The sequence below is a fragment of the Pristis pectinata genome, chromosome 1 (assembly GCF_009764475.1).
Source record: "Pristis pectinata isolate sPriPec2 chromosome 1, sPriPec2.1.pri, whole genome shotgun sequence".
Taxonomy (NCBI): Eukaryota; Metazoa; Chordata; class Chondrichthyes; order Rhinopristiformes; family Pristidae; genus Pristis; species Pristis pectinata.
This window is the reverse complement of record NC_067405.1, coordinates 107230732-107255402: the sequence shown is the minus strand read 5'-3', so window position 1 is coordinate 107255402 and position 24671 is coordinate 107230732. Positions and strand designations below refer to the sequence as shown.

Here is a 24671-nt window from a genome sequence, read left to right as displayed (position 1 = left end):
TCCGCTCCCCTAATCAGAAATTGCCCAGTGAATATATGAAGAGAGAAGACTGATGAAAAAAAATGAAGTAAGGCAAATGAAGGTCAAAGGAGGTATTCGCCTTGGAACATGCAGACCCAGAAAATTCAGGAGTGTAAGATTTCAAAAGTTATATCAGGATAGTTTTTCCTTGGGAACTCTGGCAGTGACATAATCAAAATTCACATGTTAGTGAAATGGTTCCAGGACTCCTTTATTAGATTGGGAGGTGACTACCTTGGTCTCCTCTGCTGACATGATAGGAAACAGGCTTGCCCAGGATATTGTCTAGATCCAGTGGTGCAGAACTCGCTGTTCAGTGATTCCTGTTATTCGCTTTAAAAGAAGGTCCATCTTGAAAGTAAGGGAGAAAATATTCTAGCACTTTTCAGTTAAAAAGGGCCAGGCCCCAATCTTACCTGGACCTAAACAATGGATCCTGTGTCTGCTGATCTGGTAGATGTGATTTCCCTTACCTCTTGTGTCAATAATCTCAATAGGACAAGTAAAAATTACCTAGTCCAACAAGCTAATGCATGCCATATTCATGTCTCAACCAAGCTTATAACAACTCTGTTAAACTGCTGCTGGTGTTTGAACAATTTTCAGGCTTTAATATTATAAACTTAAATGTAAACTCATATTAAAAATATACTGCTGCACTCCTCTAGGCTTTTGGATGTCATGAAGTATATTTTAAAAGTTTCATCCAGTTGCAGAGAATGGAAATAATAAATGATGTAATTCATTCTTATAAAGAATATTTTAATTTGGTATACTGCTCCACCGGCCACGGTTATGAGAAGCAGAGACCTATACACTAATTTTCAACCAAATGAGCAGAAGTTCTTTGGTTTATTGTTTGACAGTGGTGTGCCACTTAGTGCATCCCCAGATAATCAATTGAGTGAATCATTTTGATCCCTTTCAACCTGAAAGGTTACAACAGGATCTAGCTCAACTGGGAAAGTGAACAAGGGAATAGCAGATAGAATTTAACTTGGATAAGTGTGAAGTGATGCATTTTGGGAAGTTAAACCAGGGCAAGACACACATAGTGAATGGCAGGGCCATGGGGAGTGTTGTTGAACAGAGAGACCTTGGGGTATGACATGTACATAATTCCCTGAAAATGGGAACACAGGTAGACAGGGTGGGGAGGAAGGAATATGACATGCTTGCCATCATCAGCAGAGGCACTGAGTATAAGAGTTGGGACGTCATGTTACAGTTGTACAAAATATTAGTTAGACCACGCTTGAAATATTTGTGCAGCTCTGGTCACCACTTTATAGGAGGGATATAATTAAGCTGGAGAGGGTGACAAAAGGTCCACGAAGATGTTACCTGGATTACAGTTATCAGGAGAGGTTGGATAAACTGGGTCTGTTTTCCCTGGAGTGAAGGAGGCTGAGAGGTGACATAATAAAGGTATGTGAAAACTGTGAGAGACATAGATAGGATAGATAGTCAGCATCTGTTTCCCATGGTAGGGTGTCTAAAACTAGAGGCACAGGTTTAAGATGAGAGGGAGGAGGTTTAAAGGAGATCTGAGGGGTAAATTTTTTTACACAAAATCCATTGGTATCTGCAATGAACTGCCAAAGTAGGTGGTGGAGGAATGAACTAACAACATTTAAGAGGCATCTGGATAGGTACTTGTAAGAGCAGGGCATAGAAGGATATGGAATTAATGCAGGTGTGGGATTAATATGGATAGGTATGGTGTTTGGCATAGGCGCAGTGGGCTGAATGGCCTATGCTGTACAACTCTATGATTCAATGAAATGATAGAATGCACTTTCAACTGTAACTGTTATGCTTTTATACACATAATGAAGAGGCAAGTTAAGAATAAGAGCAACTCAAATTTGCTAAAACTCTTTCTGTTGCAGCTGAGACAACAAAATCAGAGCTGACAAGAAACTGCACATCTGTTTCCGTTAAACCAAAGTATTTAGGTCCTTCAGAATTATAATTTTTCTGTTAAAACATTGCCTAAATTTAGAACTTAACAACAGTTTAATAGCAGTTATTATTGTGCAGTGACCCTGTTTTGTTACCTTTTGGGGTATATATGTTTTGCAAGTGTTTTCCTTAATAGACGTAAATTTCATTGTGTACAGTATAGAAGGAAATAAAGGTGGCATTAAAGCAAGAATTTACATATTTCTGACATTATGGGCTTTCATCCTAACCTGCTAGCCAATTCTGATTTTAATTTTGTCTGGAAACAAGGGGTTTTGTTTGTGTCTATCCAAGATGAGCCAATGAAGTGTCACAATAGATGAATGTTTGTCTGGGCAATGTTCAGGGAATGTTTCCCTGAATATAACTGGAATCTAGATGTTTCTGGAGATCAGAGAAAGCTGTTCTATTTGAGGTTCACTTTATTCAAGATCCAGCAGACAAGGGTAATCTCTACAGTTCAGTTTTTTATTGCAGATATTGTACAAATGTTCCTCAGTCTGCAAATATTCAATGTACAAAGTTTCGATACAACACCATTGACCATATAGGATACATGTCCGTGAGTTACAAAGTTTTTCTGCTGTGGCGCAAAGTACACCAATCTCCTGTAATGCTTTCTCTCATGCCATTTTACCTATCTTAAGGTCACAGGTCTCATCACAATTTATTTTGTGCATCTTTCAAGGTAGGCTCTGAGCACCCCAGCAGTTCTGAGCACTGCACCTTCTCCAAAAAAAATCACAGCAAGCTGTAAGCATTAACATAATCCAGATGTAATTAAAAAGGCAGACATCATTTGTCAAATCGTGTAGTGTCAACAGTGTGAGCAATACTTAACAACTAGGGCAGAATCAAAACTATTGCCCAAAATGTAACCCTGGAAGTGTGTGTTATAAATGGTAGGGATGTTAGAGTGGTGAGAGTGGCAAAAAAGATTAAGTGTGTGTTTAGAAGATCAGAATCAATGACATGTGCCCCTGACTTTGATGATGATCAAGGAAAAAGAGAGGTCAATACGGCAAGACTTGAAAGAACATAAGTAGGGTGATAGTTCTTCTGAAAGTGCCAATAAATTTAAGACCCACCTTGGTCTTAAAAGAGACCTCAAAAGAGACCACAAATGCTGAAATCTGGAGCAACAAACAGTCTGCTGGAGGAACTCAGTGGGTGGAGCAGCACCTGTAGGGGGAAAGGAATTGTCGACCTTTCAGGTCAAAACCCTGCATCAGAACTTGAGCAACATTTGCCTTTGAGGAGGTGCAGCAAGTGCTGATACCATGGCAAGATAAAAATTTCAAAAGGAGCTAAACTGAATCATCTAGGAAGATGGCTTCTCAGCTAAACAAATATTCAACGTGAATTTGATAGGAACCTTTGGGAAGAAAATATTCTCGCACATGGTCATCTTGAGCATTGAGAAAACCACTCCATGCCCCAAGGCAGCCTAAGGTTGCCTTATTCTTCCACTTGAGGTAACACCAGGAGTGACATAAATTTAGGCTTCTCAAAAGCCAATCTTATAGTGATGTGGCCATCTAATACAACTGCCTGGATGATAGCATTACTCTTCTAAGATTATATCACAATGCTTCACTTCACCCTCATCAAGCAATATTGCGCAAGGAATAAACTGGATGGTAATAAAGCCTTGCTTATCCTCAACAATCTATATAATCATCTGGTTAACAATTTGGACATGGCTGACAACATTCAGAGATAGAGCTTTTGCCCATGCCACTTCAGCTACAACCCATGGACCAGGATGTTACTTCTTTCTTCAAGGCTTATTACATGCAGCATGGCCAGGCTCACTTGGAAGCCAAGTGGCAGTGACAAACTCGCTGCACAGGAAATTTGGAGGAGGTATAGTATCAAAATAGCCATAGCCTCCATCAGAATCTCCTGGGATTATGTAACCCAGGAAATTCTGCCCTGAGAGTGGGCATAACTCTCCTGGGCCTAGGAACCTGATAAATCTCTGAGAAGACACTACCAATCTGGAGAATGAGGCTGGGTTTGAAGAGACAGACAAGGATGACATGGAAGAGTTATTGGAATCTCATAGTCATACAGCACAGAAACAGGTCCACACAAACCATCAAGCACTCACTTTCACCCATCCTACACCAATCCCATTTTATTCTCCCACATTCCAATCAATTCCCCCCAGATTCTACCACTCACCTCCACACAGGAGGCACTTTACAGTGACCAATTAATTTAGTAACCTCTATGTCTATTGGAATGCAGGAGGAATTTGGAGGAAACCCACACAGATGGTACTAGACTTCAGGATTGAACTTGGGACACTGGAGCCACGAGGCACTAGCTACCACACTGGGCCTTTCATGGTGAAGAGCTTGCAAATGAGGATCTTTCAGAGCTTGAGCACAGAAGTCACATAATGAACAAGAAATCATTGACATGGCACCATCACCATTGAAACAGCTCACCAGGGAAAGACTTTCATAGGTTTTCGTCTATCTCAAGAAAGCGATTGCTTGTTTCAAAGATGAAGATCCCAATATTGAACACAGCATTAGATATGACCCCATGAAGAAAGATTCTGCCCTTTCCAATCAGCTTTATCGGAAGAAGTAGAGAGCAGGCCAGATTTCCATTCACAGATTCTTTAAGCATCATTCATCAGCCACCCTGGAGCAGCACAGGAAGAAAACTCGCCATCAACATTGCTCAGATTCACCAACAGCACCATCAATACCAACTCTGATCTCATCTTCCACTTACATGCAAAGATACAAATTAGGAGCAAGAGGAGACCATGGATGACCTGATTGCAGCCTCAGCTCTGGATTCCTTCTTACCTGCAGTAACCTTTCAGCCCTTTGCTTATCAAGAATCTGGTTCAAAGAAGATTCTCTTTCATCGGCCTTTGATGAATAGCATTCTGCTCACGATTCTCTGAGAGGAAAACAAATTGACTCACCTTTGTCTTCTTTGTACAAACCTTTATTTTGAAAATGATCCCCAGTTTCAGATTCTTTCACAGGATGAAACGTCCTCTCCACATCCACCCTGTTAAGACCCCTCAGGATCGTGTATGTTTCACTGAGAGAGAACCCAGAAAAGTACATGTCGTATATTTTTACTCTGAGTTTAAAGTTTAATTGTCAATAAAATGTTAATTTATTATTTTATAGCAATGTTGATGTAGTTTTTTTCACATGTTTATGGTCTAATAACCGAAAATTTTGAACTCTGGAATGCAACAGAAGTTTTTACATTGAAGCTAATGGGAACTGCCTTTTTGATTACAAGTTTTTGCTTAATGAAATGTTTTTTTCAGGAACACAACCTTCTCGTAAGTCAAGGAATACCTGCAGTAAGAAGTATGAGGGAAGGAATAGATTTGTGAAATGGTAATTTTTGTGTAATTGTCTTTGCCATTCACTTCTAAAAATGTGAATGAATGAAAGTTTTTAGAATAATGTCAGCATTTGGGAAAACTAGCATTGAACTAATGTTGAAGTTTCTGATGAAGTAACAGAGAGTTAATGAAGAAAATGCGATTGATGTGAATCATATGGAGTTTCAAAAGACATTTAATAAAGTGTTACATAATAAGGATTTCATCATGATTGAAGACCATGAAATAAAAGGTGTAGCAGCATCATGGATAGAAAATTGGCTCAGTGACAGGAAATAGAGTAGCAGTGATGTGTTGTTTGGACTTGAGGGAAGTATACAGTGAAGTCCCCCATAGATGAATAGCAACACCAATGCATTTCCTAATATATTAAAGAATTGAACAAGTGTGTACAGGGCAAATTTCCAAATTTATAGATGACACATTAATTGGAGGTGTGAATAGCATACAACTTCTAAGAAGATATAAGTAAGTAGATGGCAGCAGACCTTGGTGTGGGAGGTTACAGAAGCAGAAATGGTTGAGGCCATGGAGGGATATGAAAATAAGGATGAGAATTTTAAAATCAAGGCATTGCACTGTAGTTCAGCAAGCACAAAGATGATGGTTGAACAGGTTTGATTTGAGCAGGATATAAGCAGCAGAGTTTTGGATGATGTCTGAAGAGGATAGAATGAGGGAGGCCAGCCAGCAACATATTGCAGTATGCAAGTTTATAGAGTCATGGAGCTATGCAGCACAGAAAAGGGCCCTTTGGCCCATTGGGTCCATGCGGACGTTTTAGCCCATCGACACTAATCCCATTGACCTGCATTGGGTCTGTATCTTTCCATGCCTTCTCTGTTTAAGCATTGTTTTAAATGTTTCTTCAACATTGTGACTGTATCTCATTCCACCACCTCATGTGGCAATGAGTTCCATATATTAACCATTCTCTTTTTAAAAAAAGTTCCCCTCAAATCTCCTTTAAAACTCCTTCCTCTCACTTATTAGAGCAGGTTTTAAATGAGATTCTTAATTTTTTAAAGGCATTTATGAGGCAAGTTGTATATAAACAGAGCAGTAGGTGCCTGGAACACACTGCCGGTGAGGTAGAAGCAGATACTAAAGCAATGTTTAAGAGACATTTAGACAGGAACATGAACAGGCAGAGAATGGAGAGATATAGACCACATGCAGGCAGATGAGATTAGTTTGCATTAACATCATGGTTTAGCACAGACATTGCAGCCCTAAGGGCCTGTTCCTGTGCTGTACTATTCTATGGTCCCACCTTAAACCTATGCTCTCTTGTTTTTGATAGCTCTACCACAGGAAAAAGATTCTGACTATCTACCCTATCTATGCTTCTTATAATTTCTAATGCCTATTAAATCTCTCCCCATAACCTACGTCCTCCAATCCAGGCAATGTCCTGGGGAATCTCCACTGCACTCTCTTCAGCAAAACCATTCCTTCCGATGGGTTAGGCAGCATCTATTGGAGGGAAATGGACAGTTGATATTTCAGGTTGAGGCCCTTCATCTGGACTGAAAGATAGAGAGATAGCCAGTATAAAAAGGTGGATGGAAGGGGTGGAGCAAGAGCTGGCAGGTGATAGGTGGATCCAGGTGGGGGGATGATAGGCAGATGGGGAAGGGGAGAGTGGGAACAGCGTCAGAAGCTGGGAGGTGATAGGTAGAAGTGGCAAAAAGGCTGAAGATGATGGAATCTGGGAGGAGAGGAAGTTGGAGCATGGAATAAAGAGAAGGAAGGTGAGGAGGGGAACCAGTGGGAGGAGTGTGAGGATGATGGGCAGATGGAGAGGGTGGGGGATGGGAAAGTGATATGGTGCTGGGGGCCAGGTGGATCAAGAGGAGAGAGAAAAGGGACAGAGGGGGAGGGAGCAGTTACCAGAAGTTTGAGAATTCAATGTTAATGCCACCAGATTGTATGCTACCCAGGCAGAATATAAGGTGCTGTTCCTCTAGTTTGCGATTAGCCTTACCCTTGCATGGAGGAGGCCAAGGTGTTACGGACTCAGTGAAAGTCCCTTTAAGATAGAGAGTGTGTGTGTATGTGTGTGTGGGGCGTGCTTACGTCAATAGAAGATAAAGGACGTAATGACGTTGTTGAAGAAGGCAGAAGAAGAAGGAGAGAGAGAGAGAAGGGAGAGAGACACCAGCCTGCTTGTTTTCTCTATCGATGGATGAGAAACAATAACTGTGTTTGCCACTGAAATCCATGTATGGAAGTTGGAAGTAATCCGGTGAAGTTCACTTTGTTGCTGACCTGTAGAAGGAAACAGGTATTTGTATGTGGACGACCACGGTTCGGATGCTTTTCGGGGTGAGGAAGTCACTACCGAGTAAACACTGAAGTGTCGTTTGGGTTCCATCATGGAACATTTGGATTTCGTATGTACTCTCTCTATGTTTTTCTACATCTACATCTTATCTTCAGACAACGGTGGTTGTTGAAGAAGCCCTTGCTCATGTTTCACCTTATGGCTTGCGGAACTGAACTTTAAGAACCATTCCGGAACTGGGAGTTTTGGACTTTGTCACACACACACACGAAGAGTTTAGTTTTGGGGTTAACGTTCGAGGTTTAACATTTTTGAATTCTAACATACTAACATTTTTACTTTTATTTTACGTATTATCATAAGTAGTGATTAATAAAATAGTTTTTAACACTGAATCATGCTCAGTGTGTTTCTTTTGTTGCTGGTTTGTGACAAAGAACAGACATGTCCGTGTAAGAATGGGGAGGGGAATTAAAATGGCAGGCAACCAGGAGATCCAGATGGCCACGACGAACAGAGTGCAGGTGCTTGGCAAAACAGTCGCCCAGTTTACAACTGGTCCCACCAATAAAGAGAAGTTGATTGTCCATCTCCCTCCATAGATGCTGCCTGACCCGCTGACTTTCTCCAATGTTTTCTGTGTTGCTCCAGATTCCAGCATCTGCAGTTTTTTTGTGTCTCCACTCCTTCCTTCCTATAATGTGGTGACCAAAACTGCACACAATACTGTAGCATATTGGCACAGCTAGTAGATCCTCTGCCTCACAGCTCCAGTGGCGCGGGTTCAATTCTGACCTTGGTTGCTGTCTGCATGGAGTTTGCATGTTCTCCCTGTGTCAGCATAGGTGCTCCAGTTCCCTCCCACACCCCAAAAACATGTGGATTGGAAGGTGAATTGACCACTGTAATTTGTTCCTAGTGTGTAGGTGAGTGGGTAGATTCTTGGGGCAGCTGATGAGAACGTGGGGGAAATAAAAGAACAAGATTAATGTAGGATAAGTGTAAGTAGGCGGTTGATGGTTGTCAGAGATTTGGCAGGCCTGTTTCTGTGCTGTATCTCTCTATGACTCTACGCTGTCTAACTAGTATTTTGTAAACCAGTATTTTGTAAAGTTGCCAACTTTTATATTCTGTGCCCTGAACTATGCAAGCAAGTATGCCATATGCCAATTGACTGTTTATGTGCTCCCCTTATCTGACTTTGCAAAATGCAGCATCTTGCATTTGTCAGGATTAAATTCCATCTCCACCCAACTTTCCATCTGATCTATATCCTGTTGTAACTTTGGATAACCTTCCTCTCTATCTACTATGCCACCAAATGTAGGTGTCATTGGCAAACGTATTAATCATAACTCCTACATTTGCATCCACATCATTAATATATATCATAAATAACAACACATAAAGTACACCACCAGTCACAGATTTCCAATCAAAAAAGCATCCTTCCACCCTACCCTCTGCATCCTTTCACGAAGCCAATTTCAGGTTCAAATTGACCATCTCACCTAGGATCTTGTGCCATAACCTTCTGGATCAGCCAACCATGTGGGACCTTGTCAAATGACTTACTGAAGTCCATTTAGACAACATCTACAGCACTGCCTTCAACAACCAACAAAAGGATCAGCAGCACATGAGCTTAAGCAAGAGTGTTGTTACGATGTGTTTAAATAGGCACTTTTAATGATGGCATAGATTTAAAGATGCGATTTAAAGTTATTATCAGGGCTTAATAACTCCAATTTTCAGAACAGTGTCATTCTGACTGAGACACTTGTTTATCAGAGATAGTCTTGGTGTCTTAGAAATGTCTTTTTATGGCGGTCTCTTAATGCAATGGCTTTGGTCTTCCCAGAATTTAATTGGAGGAGTTTTCTGTTTATCCCATAAAAAGCGGTTGTCAACAGGTTGAAGCTAATTTCCCAAAATGTTCATATTTTCCTTGGATTTCTTCCTTCATTTGCACCAAATCCAATGCAATCACCTTGGCTTAAATTCTCCTATTTACTCTGGTTGTTCTCTGCAGAAACTACTCGATATTGGTTTATTATTGGTATTGGTTTATTATTGTCACTTGTACCGAGGTACAGTGAAAAGCTTGTCTTACAAACTGGTCATACAGGTCAATTCATTACAAAGTGCAGTTACATTGAGTTAGTACAGAGTGCATTGATGTAGTACAGGTAAAAACAATAACAGTACAGAGTAAAGTGTCACAGCTACAGAGAAAGTGCAGTGCAATAAGGTGCAAGGTCACAACAAGGTAGATCGTGAGGTCATAGTCCATCTCATTGTATAAGGGAACCGTTCAATAGTCTTATCACAGTGGAGTAGAAGCTATCCTTAAGTCTGGTGGTACGTGCCCTCAGGCTCCTGTATCTTCTATCCGATGGAAGAGGAGAGAAGAGAGAATGTCCCAGATGAGTGGGGTTTTTGATTATGCTGGCCACTACACCAAGACAACAAAAGGTAAAGACAGAGTCCAAGGCGGGGAGGCTGGTGTCCGTGATGCGCTGGGCTGTGTCCGCAACTCTCTGCAGCTTCTTGCGGTCTTGGACAGAGCAGTTGCCATATCAAGCCGTGATACATCCAGATAGGATGCTTTCTATGGTGCATCGGTAAAAGTTGGTGAGAGTCAAAGAGGACAAACCAAATTTCTTTAGCCTCCTGAGGAAGTAGAGGCACTGGTGAGCTTTCTTGGCCGTGGTATTTACATGATTTGGCCAGGACAGGCTGTTGGTGATGTTTACTCCCAGGAACTTGAAGCTCTCAACACTCTCGACCTCAGCACCATTGATGTAGACAGGTGCGTGTACACCGCCCCCTTTCCTGAAGTCAATGACCAGCTCTTTTGTTTTGTTGACATTGAGGGAAAGGTTGTTGTCATGACACCATGTCACTAAGCTCTCTATCTCCTTCCTGTGCTCTGACTCATCGCTGTTTGAGATACGGCCTACAATGGTGGTATCATCTGCAAACTTGTAGATGGAGTTAGAGCAGAATCTGGCCACACAGTCATGAGTGTATAGGGAGTAGAGTAGAGGGCTGAGGACGCAGCCTTGTGGGGCACCAGTGTTGAGAATAATTGTGCCAGAGGTATTGCTACCTATCCTCACTGATTGCGGTCTGTTTGTTAGAAAGTCAAGGATCCAGTTGCAGAGGGAGGTGTTGAGTCCTACGTCTCGGAGTTTGGTGACAAGCTTGTTTGGAATTATTGTATTGAAGGCCGAGCTGTAGTCAATAAACAATAGTCTAACGTATGTGTCTTTACTGTCCAGATGCTCCAGAGCTGAGTGTAGGGCCAGGGAGATGGCATCCGCTGTAGACCTGTTTCGCCAATAGGCGAATTGCAGTGGGTCCAGGTTGTCTGATAGGCTGGACTTGATGCGTGCCATGACCAACCTCTCAAAGCACTTCATGATGGTGGATGTCAGAGCCACTGGTTGGTAGTCATTGAGGCATGTTACCTTGCTTTTCTTCGGTACGGAGATGATAGTGGTCTTCTTAAAACAGGAGGGAACCTGAGATTGAAGCAGGGAGAGGTTGAATATGTCCACAAATACTTCTGCCAGCTGATCAGCACAAGATCTGAGCACACGGCCCAGGACACCATCTGGGCCAGGTGCTTTCCTCGTGTTCACTCTTCGGAAGACTGATCTTACATCCTCCACTGTGATCACAGTTTCAGTTGCATTGGAGGCTATCAGGGTGGGTGGTGACAATCCATTTCCCTTCTGTTCAAAACATGCATAGAATGTGTTAAGCTTATCAGGAAGGGATGCACTGTTGTTAACTATGCCTGTAGCCTGTTATGGCATGTAAGCCCTGCCATAACTGGCGACTGGTCAGGGACTCTATTTTGGGTTGGTATTGTCTCTTGGCATCCCTGATAGCTTTTCGAAGGTCATACCTTGATCTCTTGTACAGATCAGGACCACCAGATTTGTGTGCAGCAGTCCTCTCCTTCAGTCGGGAGTGGATCTCCCGGTTCATCCATGGTTTCCTGTTTGGGAACACCCGTGTTGTCTACTTAATCTGTGAAGTATTACTAACACTTTCTGTTTTTCAGATTTTAGACATCTTCAATATTTTGCATTTACTTCCAAATTTTTGTCCAAGTTACCAAGTATGAGCCAAGCCAGGTCATTCAGCCACAGAGGTCATCACACATTGATTATATCCTTTGTGAGAAGCAAAATGCTGCAGAGACTGGAAATCAGAAATAACTACAGAAAATTCTATAAATGCAGGCCAGGCACATTTGTACAAAGAGAAACAGTTAACATTTCAGGTTGATGACACTTAATCAGAAAAATGTGAAATTAGACATAATGCAAGTTTTAACTTGTAGTGGAAGTATAAGAGCTAAAAAGAACAAAAGGAGTCGGTGAGTGGAGAGCATTGAGATTGAATGACACAAGTGGTGGCGATACCACTGAATGAGGGTTGGAAAGGTTTGTCTGGCGGGGGTGATTAAAATGGAGTATCACAGGAATGAGGGGAAGTATAAATGCAGGTAATCTGAAATACAAAGTTTGAATCGCTGATTGTCTGAAAATGATGAATTCAATGCCAAGTCCTGATGACTGTAATTTGCCTTGTCGGAACATGAGGTGCTGTTCCTTGAGCTCACTTTAAACTTTGAAGGAGGTATCGGAGACAAAAGACAGATGTCAGAGTGGGATAGACAACTAGAGTGGCAGGCAACTGGAACCTCGGGGTCACTCTTGCAGACTGAACAAAGTTGTCCTGCACAGCAGTTCCCCAAACTGCGTTTGGTTTCTCCAGTGTGGAAGAAATTACATTGCGTACCAAATGCAGTACAATAATTTGGAAGTCAATCCCTGTTTCACCTGGAAGGAATGTTTGGGTCCCCAGACAATAGGCACCGAGTGTCATCTCAGAATTAAGTTCTCACTTCTGTCCGCTGTAAAGTAACACAGTGCCACAAGGTTGATTCAGTAAAACGCGTTTATTAGCAGTGCACCGCTAAGGAGAGGTCTCTTCAGCACTCGTTAAGAGTCGCTTCCCGAGGTCTCCCCGTACAAAGGAGCAGACAGACATTTATACAGATATTGTCACGCACACTTAATGCATATGGCGCCACGAGTTTCGGTCAAGCCACAGAGATCCCGAGACAGACATCGCACCTATTGTCCAGCATAATTGAGTTATAATCAAGAAATTCAAAGACAGGTATCACCTGTCATTGTCTAGGACAAGCTTCCCACTCATTGTTTATTGCACCCAGTACTCCTATTGTCTAGCATAACGGGACTGAAACCAAGGTTCCGGACAAAGTAATTAACACCTTATCCATTCAGTCAGCAGCTTGCGTGTTCTTGCTTGCGAGGTAATTTTTCTATCAGCTATAGGTATGGTGACAGTTTTTAACCCTATACTTCCTCATGAGGAGATAAAAGAGCAGGTGTTGTCCGAACTTACCTGGTTGTCATCCTCAGAATCTGGAAATTTCTTCTAACATTAAATGTCTTTAAGTATGATTTAAATACCAATTAGGAGAAAAATTTTTTTAAAGTCCAAAAGCATGTAATTCATATTCAAGTAAATTTTGATTGCTTTTCCTAGCTGGCAAAATGAACTGTGCTAAAACTGTGCAATTGAAGCTTAAAAAGGCTGCTTTAATATTGAGACCAATGGAAGGTTTATATTGGAGTGTAAATGAGATTTAATCAATTGACCTTGATTAGTTTACTCAAGATATCCAAATTTATTTTAGGTGATGCAAAAATGCAGCATATTTTATAAGAAAGTAGGCTGCAGTAAAATAGAGTACATTTTTAAAATGAAAAATAAGAATATTGACGTGGTAACAGCTGAATAAATTGATCTCTCCATCTAGCTTTTACGTAATCTTGCAAATTGTTCCATAACAAGATTTTAAAATTGGTACCAATTGGATCTTGGGAACTATATACATCTGTTGATCATTTTGATATCATTAAATTACATTAAGTTCAAGAAATGCTCAAGAAATAAGCTAATATATTGCTTTATTTGTCCCTAGTGCAAACAGTTGGAAGAGGAGCTTCATCTTTTGAAAGAGCAGAACCAGTCATTGGCTAATAACACAAGACAGCTTACTACTGAAAACAATCAAGAATGTGCCTTGAAGGTAAATCTTTTGCACACTCTGAGTCAAGTTAGGGTTATAACCCATGGGTGTCATCTCTGTCCTCCTGATATCTATTGTGTACATTTCAGCACTCGTATGTTGTGGTGTTTGCCAACAACCTCTTCTTTAAACAAGGATTTCAGTACTCTTTTGTGGGGTTTCTACATGAATTTAAACTTTTTGTGTAGAATATTAAATTGGAAAATAGATTAAACATTTCAGTATCTACATCCGATCAACCCTTTTATCTTTTCTAGTTACATATTTTGTGATTATTTGGAGCTAAACTTTGTATTCATTTATCATAATGTTTGAATTTAAGTTCACTATTTAACTGATGCTATTTTTATGAATCACATCCATTTTCTAAAACTTGTGCTTTTTCATATAGTGATTTGCATTGATGTAATGATACATACGTTCATAAGGTAAACCAAAGAATTATAAATTCTGGAGCTCTAATACCAACCTCTTATCTGGTTTTGTCTGGAGTAGACTGATTCTTAAGTATATCTGGTACTCACACGCTGGAAACAATACACGTTTTTGCACAAGCACAGCAAGCTGTATTTATTTAACACTTTTAACGTAAAAAAACATTCTTTACAGGAAAATTTGAATCAGAACTAAATGTGGCTATATTAGGCAGATGAACAAGAGTTTGTCAGAGGAATGCTTTAAGACCAATCTCAAAGAAACAAATAGTGAAAAGAAGTTTAGGTGCACTTGGGAGGTTGTTGGAAAGAAAGAGATTAGAGATACAATGCCATGAAGGGATTTGAAAATAAAGAGGGCTACTTAATCTGGATGGTGAATGAGTACAGAGATGATGGATGAATGGGATTAGGTGCAAGATAGAACATGGCAGCAGTTTTAGATGATAGAGTTTAAAGAGCACGGGTGGCCTTTCTGACACAGAAGTGAGATTCTGGACCAGATGAGCTTAGGCTTTAGGGGAGATGGACATTCGCGAAGCTGGACTCTGACTGTGCCAGAACTTATTTCAGGGTTGAATATGATGCAATGGTTCTGAACATTATTTGTGAGGTAAAAGAATGGAGCTGGTAGCTGGGGAAAAATGTTTGTGGCCAGGACTAAAGTAAAAGACTTTGGTATTTCCAATATTTATGAGGGGAAAATTTATGTTCATTCTGAAAGTTAGTCTAAAGCCAGTGGTTTCTTCAAGAGAGGTACTGATGAATTGAAAATGAATGTTATCAGTATTCATAAGGACACTGCTGTATGTTCAGATGATGTCAGTGAAGAAATGTATGCCAATGAGAAATAAGAGGAGGTTAAAGACATTTTCTTGAGAGTGCCAGGATACTTATCAGTTTTGTTTACCCAGAAATAAGCATTGATTATATGACTCTCTATTGTAAAACCATAACAAACTCGGTTTTTCAGTTTTAGCAGAGGCATAAAAGAAATTCACTGATGGAAGCACAGAAATCTAACTTGTAATCACCAGACTCCTAGTCTTCCAAGCAAACCAATTCCTATATAAGCATCACACTTGTAAAAGATTTGAAGTTGAATTTAATTTCCTGATGTTTTGGTATCATATGACCTATTGTGGCTTGTCACAATTTCCTGCATAAAAAAGAAAAATGCAGAGTTGTGAGTTATTCTGATATTTATTGTAATACATGATTGATTGTAATACTGTCATAAGGGTTTTTATCTCTTGATTTTCTTCCCTCTCCATCACTGTTTTCTCAAGTGCTCCTGGATTTTCTTTTGAATTGCTTGTAGATTTTGAGGTCAATCTGGATAAGCAAAATAAAATTACTTCTTAAAGGCTACTACCTCAAACCTGTCATAATAAACATCGCACTTGCATTCTCACCTCTATAACTGTCAGTTCAATTTATGATTGGTTGATGTTTGCAATGACACATTTAAATGGAATCAATGGCCTTTGTACCATATTCTCTTGAGCCCTTTGTTCCAAATTAATACTGCCTCTCTGTCAAAAGATTGGTATTCGTTTCCTGCATACTCATCTTTTTAGTAATGTTTTGAGCCAGGACTTCTGCTACAATCTTATTCAGTAGTGTGCATTAAATTTGCATTTTGGCAATTAATTTTCAAAGGAATATGCTTTTTTATTGTTTCATAGAAGGATGAAAAAAAACGAAGAAGCTAATTGGAGTATGTTCTGAGTATCATTTCTATATTTCAGTGCTCAGTAACTGGGCTCTGCAGTCCAAGAAGTTCTTGGTTAGGCATCTCAGTGCATAAAGCTGTGCACAAGAGGAGGGGAAGCAAAATGGGAGAGCCAGCTGCCAGAGCAGGGAGAGAAATAAGAACCCAGAACGTTCTGTGCATAAAATCAACTCATTTCACATTACTGTTCTCCACCATCGCTATCTTTATGCTCATCTTCTGATATCTTCCTGTAAATAGTTTCACATCTTTTCCAGTGGTGTAATATTTGTCATATGTTCATATCTATACACAGCAATTCCTCGTGTGATCGGATTAAGGCTCTCTACATTTTTCACGAACAATAACAACTTTGCTTTTCAGATCTATTCATAGAGAGATGCAGTACAGAAACGGGCCCATCAGATCATCGTCCACATCAAGTCAACCATCTATTTTTATAGGCTGCCCAATAGTAACAGGGATATTGAGGAGCAGATAGGGAAGCAGATCCTAGAAAGGTGTGAGAATAACAGAGTTGTTGTGATGGGGGATTTTAACTTCCCAAACATCGATTGGCATCTCCTGACAGTGAGGGGTTTAGATGGGGAGGAGTTTGTTAAGTGTGTTCAGGAAGGATTCTTGACATGATATGTAGATAGGCCTACAAGAGGAGAGGCTGTGCTTGATTTGGTATCGGGAAATGAACCTGGTCAGGTGTCAGATCTCTCAGTGGGTGAACATTTTGATGATAGTGATCATAATTCTATCTCCTTTACGTTAGCACTGGAGAGAGATGGGAACAGACAGACTAGAAAGGCGTTTACTTGGAGTAAAGGGAATTATGAGGCTCTCAGGCAGGAAATTGGAAGATTAGATTGGGAACAGATGTTCTCAGGGAAAAGTATGGAAGAAATGTGGCAAATATTCAGGGGATATTTGTGTGGAGTTCGCATAGGCATGTTCCAATGAGACAGGGGAGTCACGAGAGGATACAGGAACTGTGGTGTACAAAGGCTATAATAAATCTAGTCAAAAGGAAAAGAAAAGCTTACAAAAGGTACAGAGAGTTAGGTAATGTTAGAGATCTATAAGGCTAATAGGAAGGAGCTTAAGAAGGAGATTAGGAGAGCCAGAAGGCAGCACGAGAAGCCCTTGGCGGGCAGGATTAAGGAAAACCCCAAGGCATTCTACAGGTATGTGAAGAGCAAGAGGATGAAATGCAAAAGAATAGGGCATATCAAGTGCAGTAGTGGGAAAGTGTGTATGGATCCAGAAGAAACGACGGAGGTACTTAATGAATACTTTATGTCAGTATTCACTACAGAAAAAGATCTGGGGGGATTGTAGTGGGGACTTGCAGCGGGCTGAAAAGCTTGAGCATGTTGATATTAGGAAAGAGGAGGTGCTGAAACTTTTGGAAAGCATCAAGTTGGATAAGTCGCCGGGACCAGATGAGATGTACCCCAGGCTGCTGTGGGAGGCGAGGGAAGAGATTGTGGAGCATCTGACGATGATTTTTGCACCGTCGATGGAGACGGGTGAGGTTCCGGAAGATTGGAGGGTTACGGATGTTGTTCCCTTATTCAAGAAAGGGAGTAGGGATAGCCCAGGTAACTGGTGAGTCTCACCTCAGTGGTTGGTAAGCTAATGGAAAAGATCCTGAGAGGCAGGATTTATGAACATTTGGAAAGGTATAATATGATTAGGAATAGTCAGCATGGCTTTGTCAAGGGCAGGTCCTGCCTTACGAGCCTGATTGAATTTTTTGAGGATGTGACTAAACACATAGATGAAAGGAGAGCAGTAGATGTAGTGTATATGGATTTCAGCGAAGCGTTTGATAAGGTACCCCATGCAAGGCTTATTGAGAAAGTAAGGAGGCTTGGGATCCAAGGGGGCATTGCAGTGTGGATTCAGAACTGGCTGGCCCACAGAAGGCAAAGAGCAGTTGTTGAAGGGTCTATTCTGCGTGGAGGTCAGTGACCAGTGGTGTACCTCAGGGATCTGTACTGGGACCCTTGCTCTTTGTGATTTTTATAAACGACCTGGATGAGGAAGTGGAGGGGTGGGTTAGTAAGTTTGCGGATGACACAAAGGTTGGGGGTGTTGTGGATAGTTTGGAGGGCCGTCAGAGGTTACAGAAGGACATAGATTGGATGCAAAGTTGGGCTGAGAAGTGGTAGATGCAGTTCAACCCAGATAAGTGTGAAGTGGTTCATTTTGGTAGGTCAAATATGATGGCAGAATATAGTCTTAATGGTAGGACTCTTGGCAGTGTGGAGGATCAGAGGGATCTTGGGGTCTGAGTCCATAGGACACTCAAAGCGGCTGCGCAGGTTGACTCTGTGGTTAAGAAGGCATATGGTGTATTGTCCTTCATCAATCGGGGAATTGAGTTTAGGAGCCGAGAGGTATTGTTGCAGCTATATAGGTCCCTGGTCAGACCCCACTTGGAGTACTGTGCTCAGTTCTGGTCGCCTCAATACAGGAAGGATGTGGAAGCCATAGAAAGGGTGCAGAGGAGATTTACTGGGATGCTGCCTGGAATGCAGAGCATGCCTTATGAAAGTCGGTTGAGGGAACTTGGCCTTTTCTCCTTGGGGCGACGGAGGATGAGGGGGGACCTGATAGAGGTATATAAGATGATGAGAGGTATTGATCGGGTAGATTGTCAGAGGCTTTTCCCCAGGGCTGAAATGGTGGCCACAAGAAGACATAGGTTTAAGGTGCTGGGGAGTAGGTATAGGGGAGATGTCAGGGGTACGTTTTTTCACTCAGAGAGTGGTGAGTGCGTGGAATGGGCTGCCAGCAATGGTGGTGGAGGCGGATACAATAGGGTCTTTTAAGAGACTGTTGGATAGGTACATGGAGCTGAGATAAATAGAGGGCTATGAGTAAGCCTAGTAATTTCTAGGGTAGGGACATGTTCGGCACAGCTTTGTGGGCCGAAGGGCCTAAATTGTGCTGCAGTCTTCCTATGTTCTATGTTTCTATGTTCTAATCCTACGTTAATCATGTTTTTATTGCCCCATGTTCTCTTCAGCTCTCCCCAGATTCGACCAGTCTCCTAGATACTAGGGGCAATCTACACTAGGGGCAATTTACAGTGGCCAATTAATCTACCAACTCACAAGTAGGTTGGCATGTAAAAGTTGGGCCAAAAGGGCCCTTTTCTATGCTGTGCCTGCTATACGAGTCTATGAAAATGCAGACTGTAACAAGGTTAGAGTGAAGGGCAAGGCTGGCAGGATTAAGGAACCCTGGCTGCTGAGGGATATCAAGGCTCTGGTCAGGGTAAAGAAGGCGTATGTCGGGTATAAGCAGCTGGGATTAGGTGAACCCTTTGAGAGGTATAATGGATGTAGCAGTGCACTTAAGGAAATCAGGAGGGTAAAAAGGGGAACATAAGATATCATTGGCAGATAAGATAAAGGAGAATCCTAAGAGCTTCTTTAAGTATACTAAGAGCAATAGGGTAACCAGGGAAAGTATAGTTCCCCTTAAGGATCAGTGTCATCATCTATGTGACAGGAAATGGCCAAAGTCTTAAATGAATACTTCTCATCTGTATTTACTGTGGAGAAGGTCATGGAAGCTAGGTAATTCCAGGGAGAGAATAGTGATGTCCTGAAACATATCGATATTACTAAACAGGAGGTGTTAGCGGTCTCGAGGTGCATAAAGATGGGTAAATCCCTACGGCTTGACCAAGTGTATCCTAGGACACTGTGGGAAGCAAGGGAAGAAATTACTGGGGCCCTGACAGAGATTTTTGTATCTTCCTTAGCCATGGGTGAGGAACTGGAAGACTGGAGAGCGGACAATGTTGTGCCTTTATTTAAGAGGGGCTGCAAGGACAAGCCAGGAAGCTACAGGCCAGTGAGCCTTACATCAGTGGTGGTCAGCATGGCTTTGTGAATGGGAAATAGTGTCTCACGAATTTAATTGAGTTTTTTGAAGAGGTGATCAAGAGGATCGATGAGGGCCATGTGGTAGAAGTTGTCTACATGGACTCTAGCAAGGCCCTTGACAAGGTCCCACATGTTTGGCTGGTCCGGAAGGTGCAATTCACATGGGATACAAGGTGAGCTAGCCTAATTGGATACAAAATTGGCTTGATGGCAGGAGTCAGAGAGTAGTAGTCGAGGGCTGTTTCTCAGATTGGAGGCCTGTGACCAGTGGTGTGCCGCAAAGATCGGTGCTGGGTCCCCTTTTAAGTTTGTTTGCAGAATACATCAAAATTCGTGCTGTGGTGGACAGTGAGGAAGGTTGTTTAAGGTTACAACAGGTTCTAGATCAGCCTAGAAAGTGGGCACAGGAATAGCAGTAGAAATTTAACTCAGAGAAGTACGATGTGATACATTTTGGGAGGTTAAACCAGGACAGGTGATACTCAGTGAATGACAGGGCCCAGGGAAGTGTTGTAGAACAGCCAGACCTTGGGGTACAAGTACATAGTTCCCTGAGCGTGGTGACACAGGTAGACAAGATGGTGAAGAAGGCTTGTGGCATGCTTGTCTTCAATGGACAGAGCATTGAGTACAAGAGTTGGGATGTCATGTTACAGCTGTACAAGATGGTGGTGAGACCTCACCTGGAATATTATGTGCAGTTCTGATCGCCAGACCACAGGAAAGATTAAGCTCGAAAGGATGCAGGAAAGTTTCACAAGTATATTGCTGGGACTGGAGGGCTTAAGTTATTTGTAGAGACTGGATAGGCGGGGACTGTTTTTTCTGGACTGAAGGAGGCTGAGGGGTGACCTTAAAGAAGTTTAAAATATCATGAGGGGAATAGATGAGGTAGATGGTCAAGTCTTTTTCCCAGGCTATGCAAGTCCAAAACTAGACGGCAAAGGTTTAAGTTGAGAGGGGAGAGATTTAAAGGGAAACTTGTGAGCAAGTTTTTCACACACAGAGTGGTGGATATATAGAATGAGTTGCCAGAAGAAGTCATAGCAGTGGGTACAATTACAGTGTTTAAAAGACATTTGGACGGGTTCATGGATGGAAAGGTCTGGAGAGATATGGGTCAAATGCAGGCAAATGGGACGAGCTCAGGAAGGCACCTCGGTCGGCTGGGACAAGTTGGGCCGAAGGGCCTGTTTCTGTGCAGTAACACTCTATGAATGATGGGAGGGTGTGATGAGTGATGTGATAGGTGCAGTGGTTTTGAAAGCAAGGCTTGTGTATATGATTGAGAATAACTGAAGCTGTATGGTAAAAGGAATTTAGGCAAATGCTGATGTTGCTGAGGAAGAGGAATCACTGGATGCAGAAGCTAATCTGTAGAAGTCCGTAAGGAGGCTGGCACGGGAAGGGTACTATTACTATTTTAAATGTCATGCAGTTTATTTTGAAGAAACTAGCGTAATTGATGGAAGGAAATGAAGACTGCAGCAAGGATGTGTAATCAAGTGAAAAGCTTTTGCAGAAGGACTAAGTCTTTGTCAGTAAGTCAATTCTCTGCCAGATTCATCTACTGCAAGATCATAAATGGCCAAGTACTTGTTTGTCAACAAGAGGCCAATTTAGAGCAGAGCAATGGTTTAATTGCAGCTGTTTACATTTGAACAAAGAAAATTAAGAGATGATGATCCACATTTCAATGCACTGTCAAAGGAGTCCAAGGGAAATGGTGAGTAAGTGATGGCCAGCAGTTTTCAATAGAACTGCCATCAAGGCAAGAACATGATCTAGCCCAATTTATTAATATCACTTTATAAAGCAGTATAGATGAAAGCATTCAATTACGGCATCACCTAACTTTGTGTAATTAGCAAATTTGGATATGTAGGTTGCTATCCCCCTCGTCCAAATTATTTGTGTTTGTAGTGAATAGTTGTAGCTCCAACACACATCCTTGCAGGTTGCTGCTGACCACATCTTGCCAATGTAAGTATCTGCCTATTATCCCTCCACTCTGTCAGATACGTAGAAGGCAGTTTCCTAGCCAGATTCAATTCCATGAGCTTGAAATTGTGCTCAGAGTCTCTTCTCCAAATACCTTCTGGAAGTCTAAATTAATAAGATTTATTTTTGAGTCCTCTCCACTACTTTTGTTTTCTAAATATTCAGTCACATTTCTCAAGCATAACCTGCCCTTTACGAAATCCATATAGACTTTTACTAATTAGCTGAAAATTTTCAAGGTGCTTAGTCACTCTCCTTAATCATTCAACCAAGTAATTGCTCACTTACTCAACAATTGATGTTAGTGTAGCGGATCTTTAATTCCCTCCTTTTCCCTTTTTGCTTTTTTCCAATCCGAAAGAACAATTCCCAAATTGAGGGAATATTGGAACAGTTAAAATAATTATAGCCATGTTCAATCAACTCCCTTTAAAAACTCTGGGATTGAAGCTACCTGGTCCTGAGGATTTGTCATTTTTAAGTATCATTATTTTTGTCGTTGCTGATGTTTTGTTTGTTGATCTTGCATGTCACTAGCCCCAATACAATATGTTTCCTTGGGCATCCTTGATTCTTTTCTCATCCTTTACTGTAAATATTAACGCAAAGTTGTCAACATGTTAGAATTTTCATTGTTTCATTTATCAGAATCAGGTTTATTATCACTGACAAATGCCATGAAATTTGTTGTTTTGCGTCAAAGACATAAAATTACTACAAGTTACAAAAATAAATAAATAGTGCAAAAGAGGAATAACAAGGTAGTGTTCATGGGTTCATGGACCATTCAAAAATCTGATGGCAGAGGGGAAGAAGCTGTTCCTGAAACATTGAGTGTGGGTCTTCAGGCTCCTGTACCTCCTCCCCGATGGCAGTAATGTGAAGAGGGCATGTCCTGGGTGGTGAGGGTCCTTAATGATGGATGTCACCTTCTTGAGGCTCCGCCTCTTGAAGATGTCCTCAATGGCAGGGAGGGTTAATATCATATTATAATATCATTGCTATCCTTTTTAATAAGGATTGAATGCAAAATATTTTAGACTGGAATCAAGAGATTGCATCTCACACAGTGGGTTACGTGGCTGTAGAATTCAATTTCATTGTTCACAATGAAAGCAGAGACCACATCAATCCATGTTTGGTGAAAAAAATTAAAAACTCTTATTCATACAGCACCTTTTCAGACCTATGTACATTCCTGAGCACTCTAAAGCCATTTTTTTTAAAGTATGATCATTTTTCATATATCACAATATGACTTGTTAGGTGAATGGGGAGTGTTGTGGAACAGAGGAGTTAGGACGTTATATTGCAGTTGTACAAGATATTGGTGAGATCGCACTTGGAGTATTGTGTCCAGTTTCCCTGTTATGGGAAAGACATCATTAAACTGGAAAAAATGCAGAGAAGAGTTACGAGGATGCTTTCAGGACTTGAGGGCCTGAGTGAAAGGGAGAGGTTGAGCAGGCTAGGAGAGTAGGAGCTTGAGGGGTGACATTATAGAGGTATATAAAATCAAAGGGGGCATAGATAGGGTAAACACACATAGTCTTTTTCCCAGAGAAGGTTTAAGATGAGAGGTGGAAGATTTAAAAGGGACCTAGGACGCAACTTCTTCATTCAGAGGGTGGTGCATATATGGAATCAGCTGCCAGAGAAAGTGGTTGAGGCAGGTACAATAACAACATTCAAAAGACATTTGGATAAGTACATAGATAGGAGGGGTTTAGAGGGATATTGGCCAAATGCGGGCAAATGGGACGAGCTTGGTGAGCACCATGGTCAACGTGGACGATTGGGTCGGAGGGCCTATTTCCATGCTGATTTATTATATGACTCTATCAGAAAATGTGACAGCCAATTTACCTATAAGGGCCAAAATTCCACTAACAATTGTGCAGAAGTGTTCTTCATTTTACTCCTAACTAGCCCAGCTCACTATTTAATATTATGTTTTCACCAATTCACGACTGCATACACAACTTTAATCCTTACCAACACATCCTTCCTCAGTAAATTGCCTGCATTAATTGTAGCTTAAAAATAAGTCAAAAATATTTTTAATTATCTGTTAGGAGAGGTTTGTGTCCGTAGGGGCCTTCTGCCTTTAGTTTGTGGGGAATTCGTATGTTGATTACGTTGTTGTGGTGTGTATGTACGTATGTGAGGCAGAGAGAGATAGAGTGTGATGGGGAGGGGGATGGTTGGTGGGGACAATAGTGGCAACATAGTCACTTCACTTCACTTCACTTGGAGGAAAACGTCAGAGGAAATGTTCTCCTTAAAAGCTTGGAAATCACCATTAGATTAGAGTGCTAATCTAACAGCAATAATCAAATTGTCTCATCAAAACAGGGAGAAAATAAAACATTTTAATAATAAATAGTGCTGTGCTCTTTGTAATCATGACTATAATTCTCTGTGTGGGTACATTGTTGATTGTGAGTTAACATGGCAAAAGAAATTACTTTCTTTCCATATAATAGCAGAGCAAAATTGAGAAACTGATGCAATAATAGAAGGAACAAGACACTTCAGATACCATAGTTTGAGGCCAATGCAGTTATCCCTGACAGCAACTCCAGATCTACAGCACCTGTGTTTACTCTCTGGCTTTTCTTCATTCCCCTGCAAGTAGCCAGAGAATGATACATGCCTTCAAGATAGTCACTGCTATACAAGCCGAAGGGCTTTTAGTGATGTTAATCATTAATGTTGCTTTTCTTTGTGACTGACTGTAGGCATTGAGGATGTTTAATTTGTATTACCTTCCAGATCACAAGAAGGGTTTGGTCATAATCA

General features: G+C 41.2%; 1 protein-coding gene across 4 annotated transcripts in view; it reads left to right on the top strand.

The window, feature by feature from the left end:
- Positions 1-24671, top strand: part of mipol1 (mirror-image polydactyly 1) — a 225614-nt gene that overhangs the window by 118965 nt on the left and 81978 nt on the right. For all 4 annotated transcript variants that reach the window (XM_052033337.1, XM_052031773.1, XM_052032565.1 and 1 more), the window contains one exon: positions 13699-13806. In XM_052033337.1, the coding sequence (XP_051889297.1) occupies positions 13699-13806 (108 nt within the window). The remainder of the gene's footprint in view (positions 1-13698; positions 13807-24671) is intronic.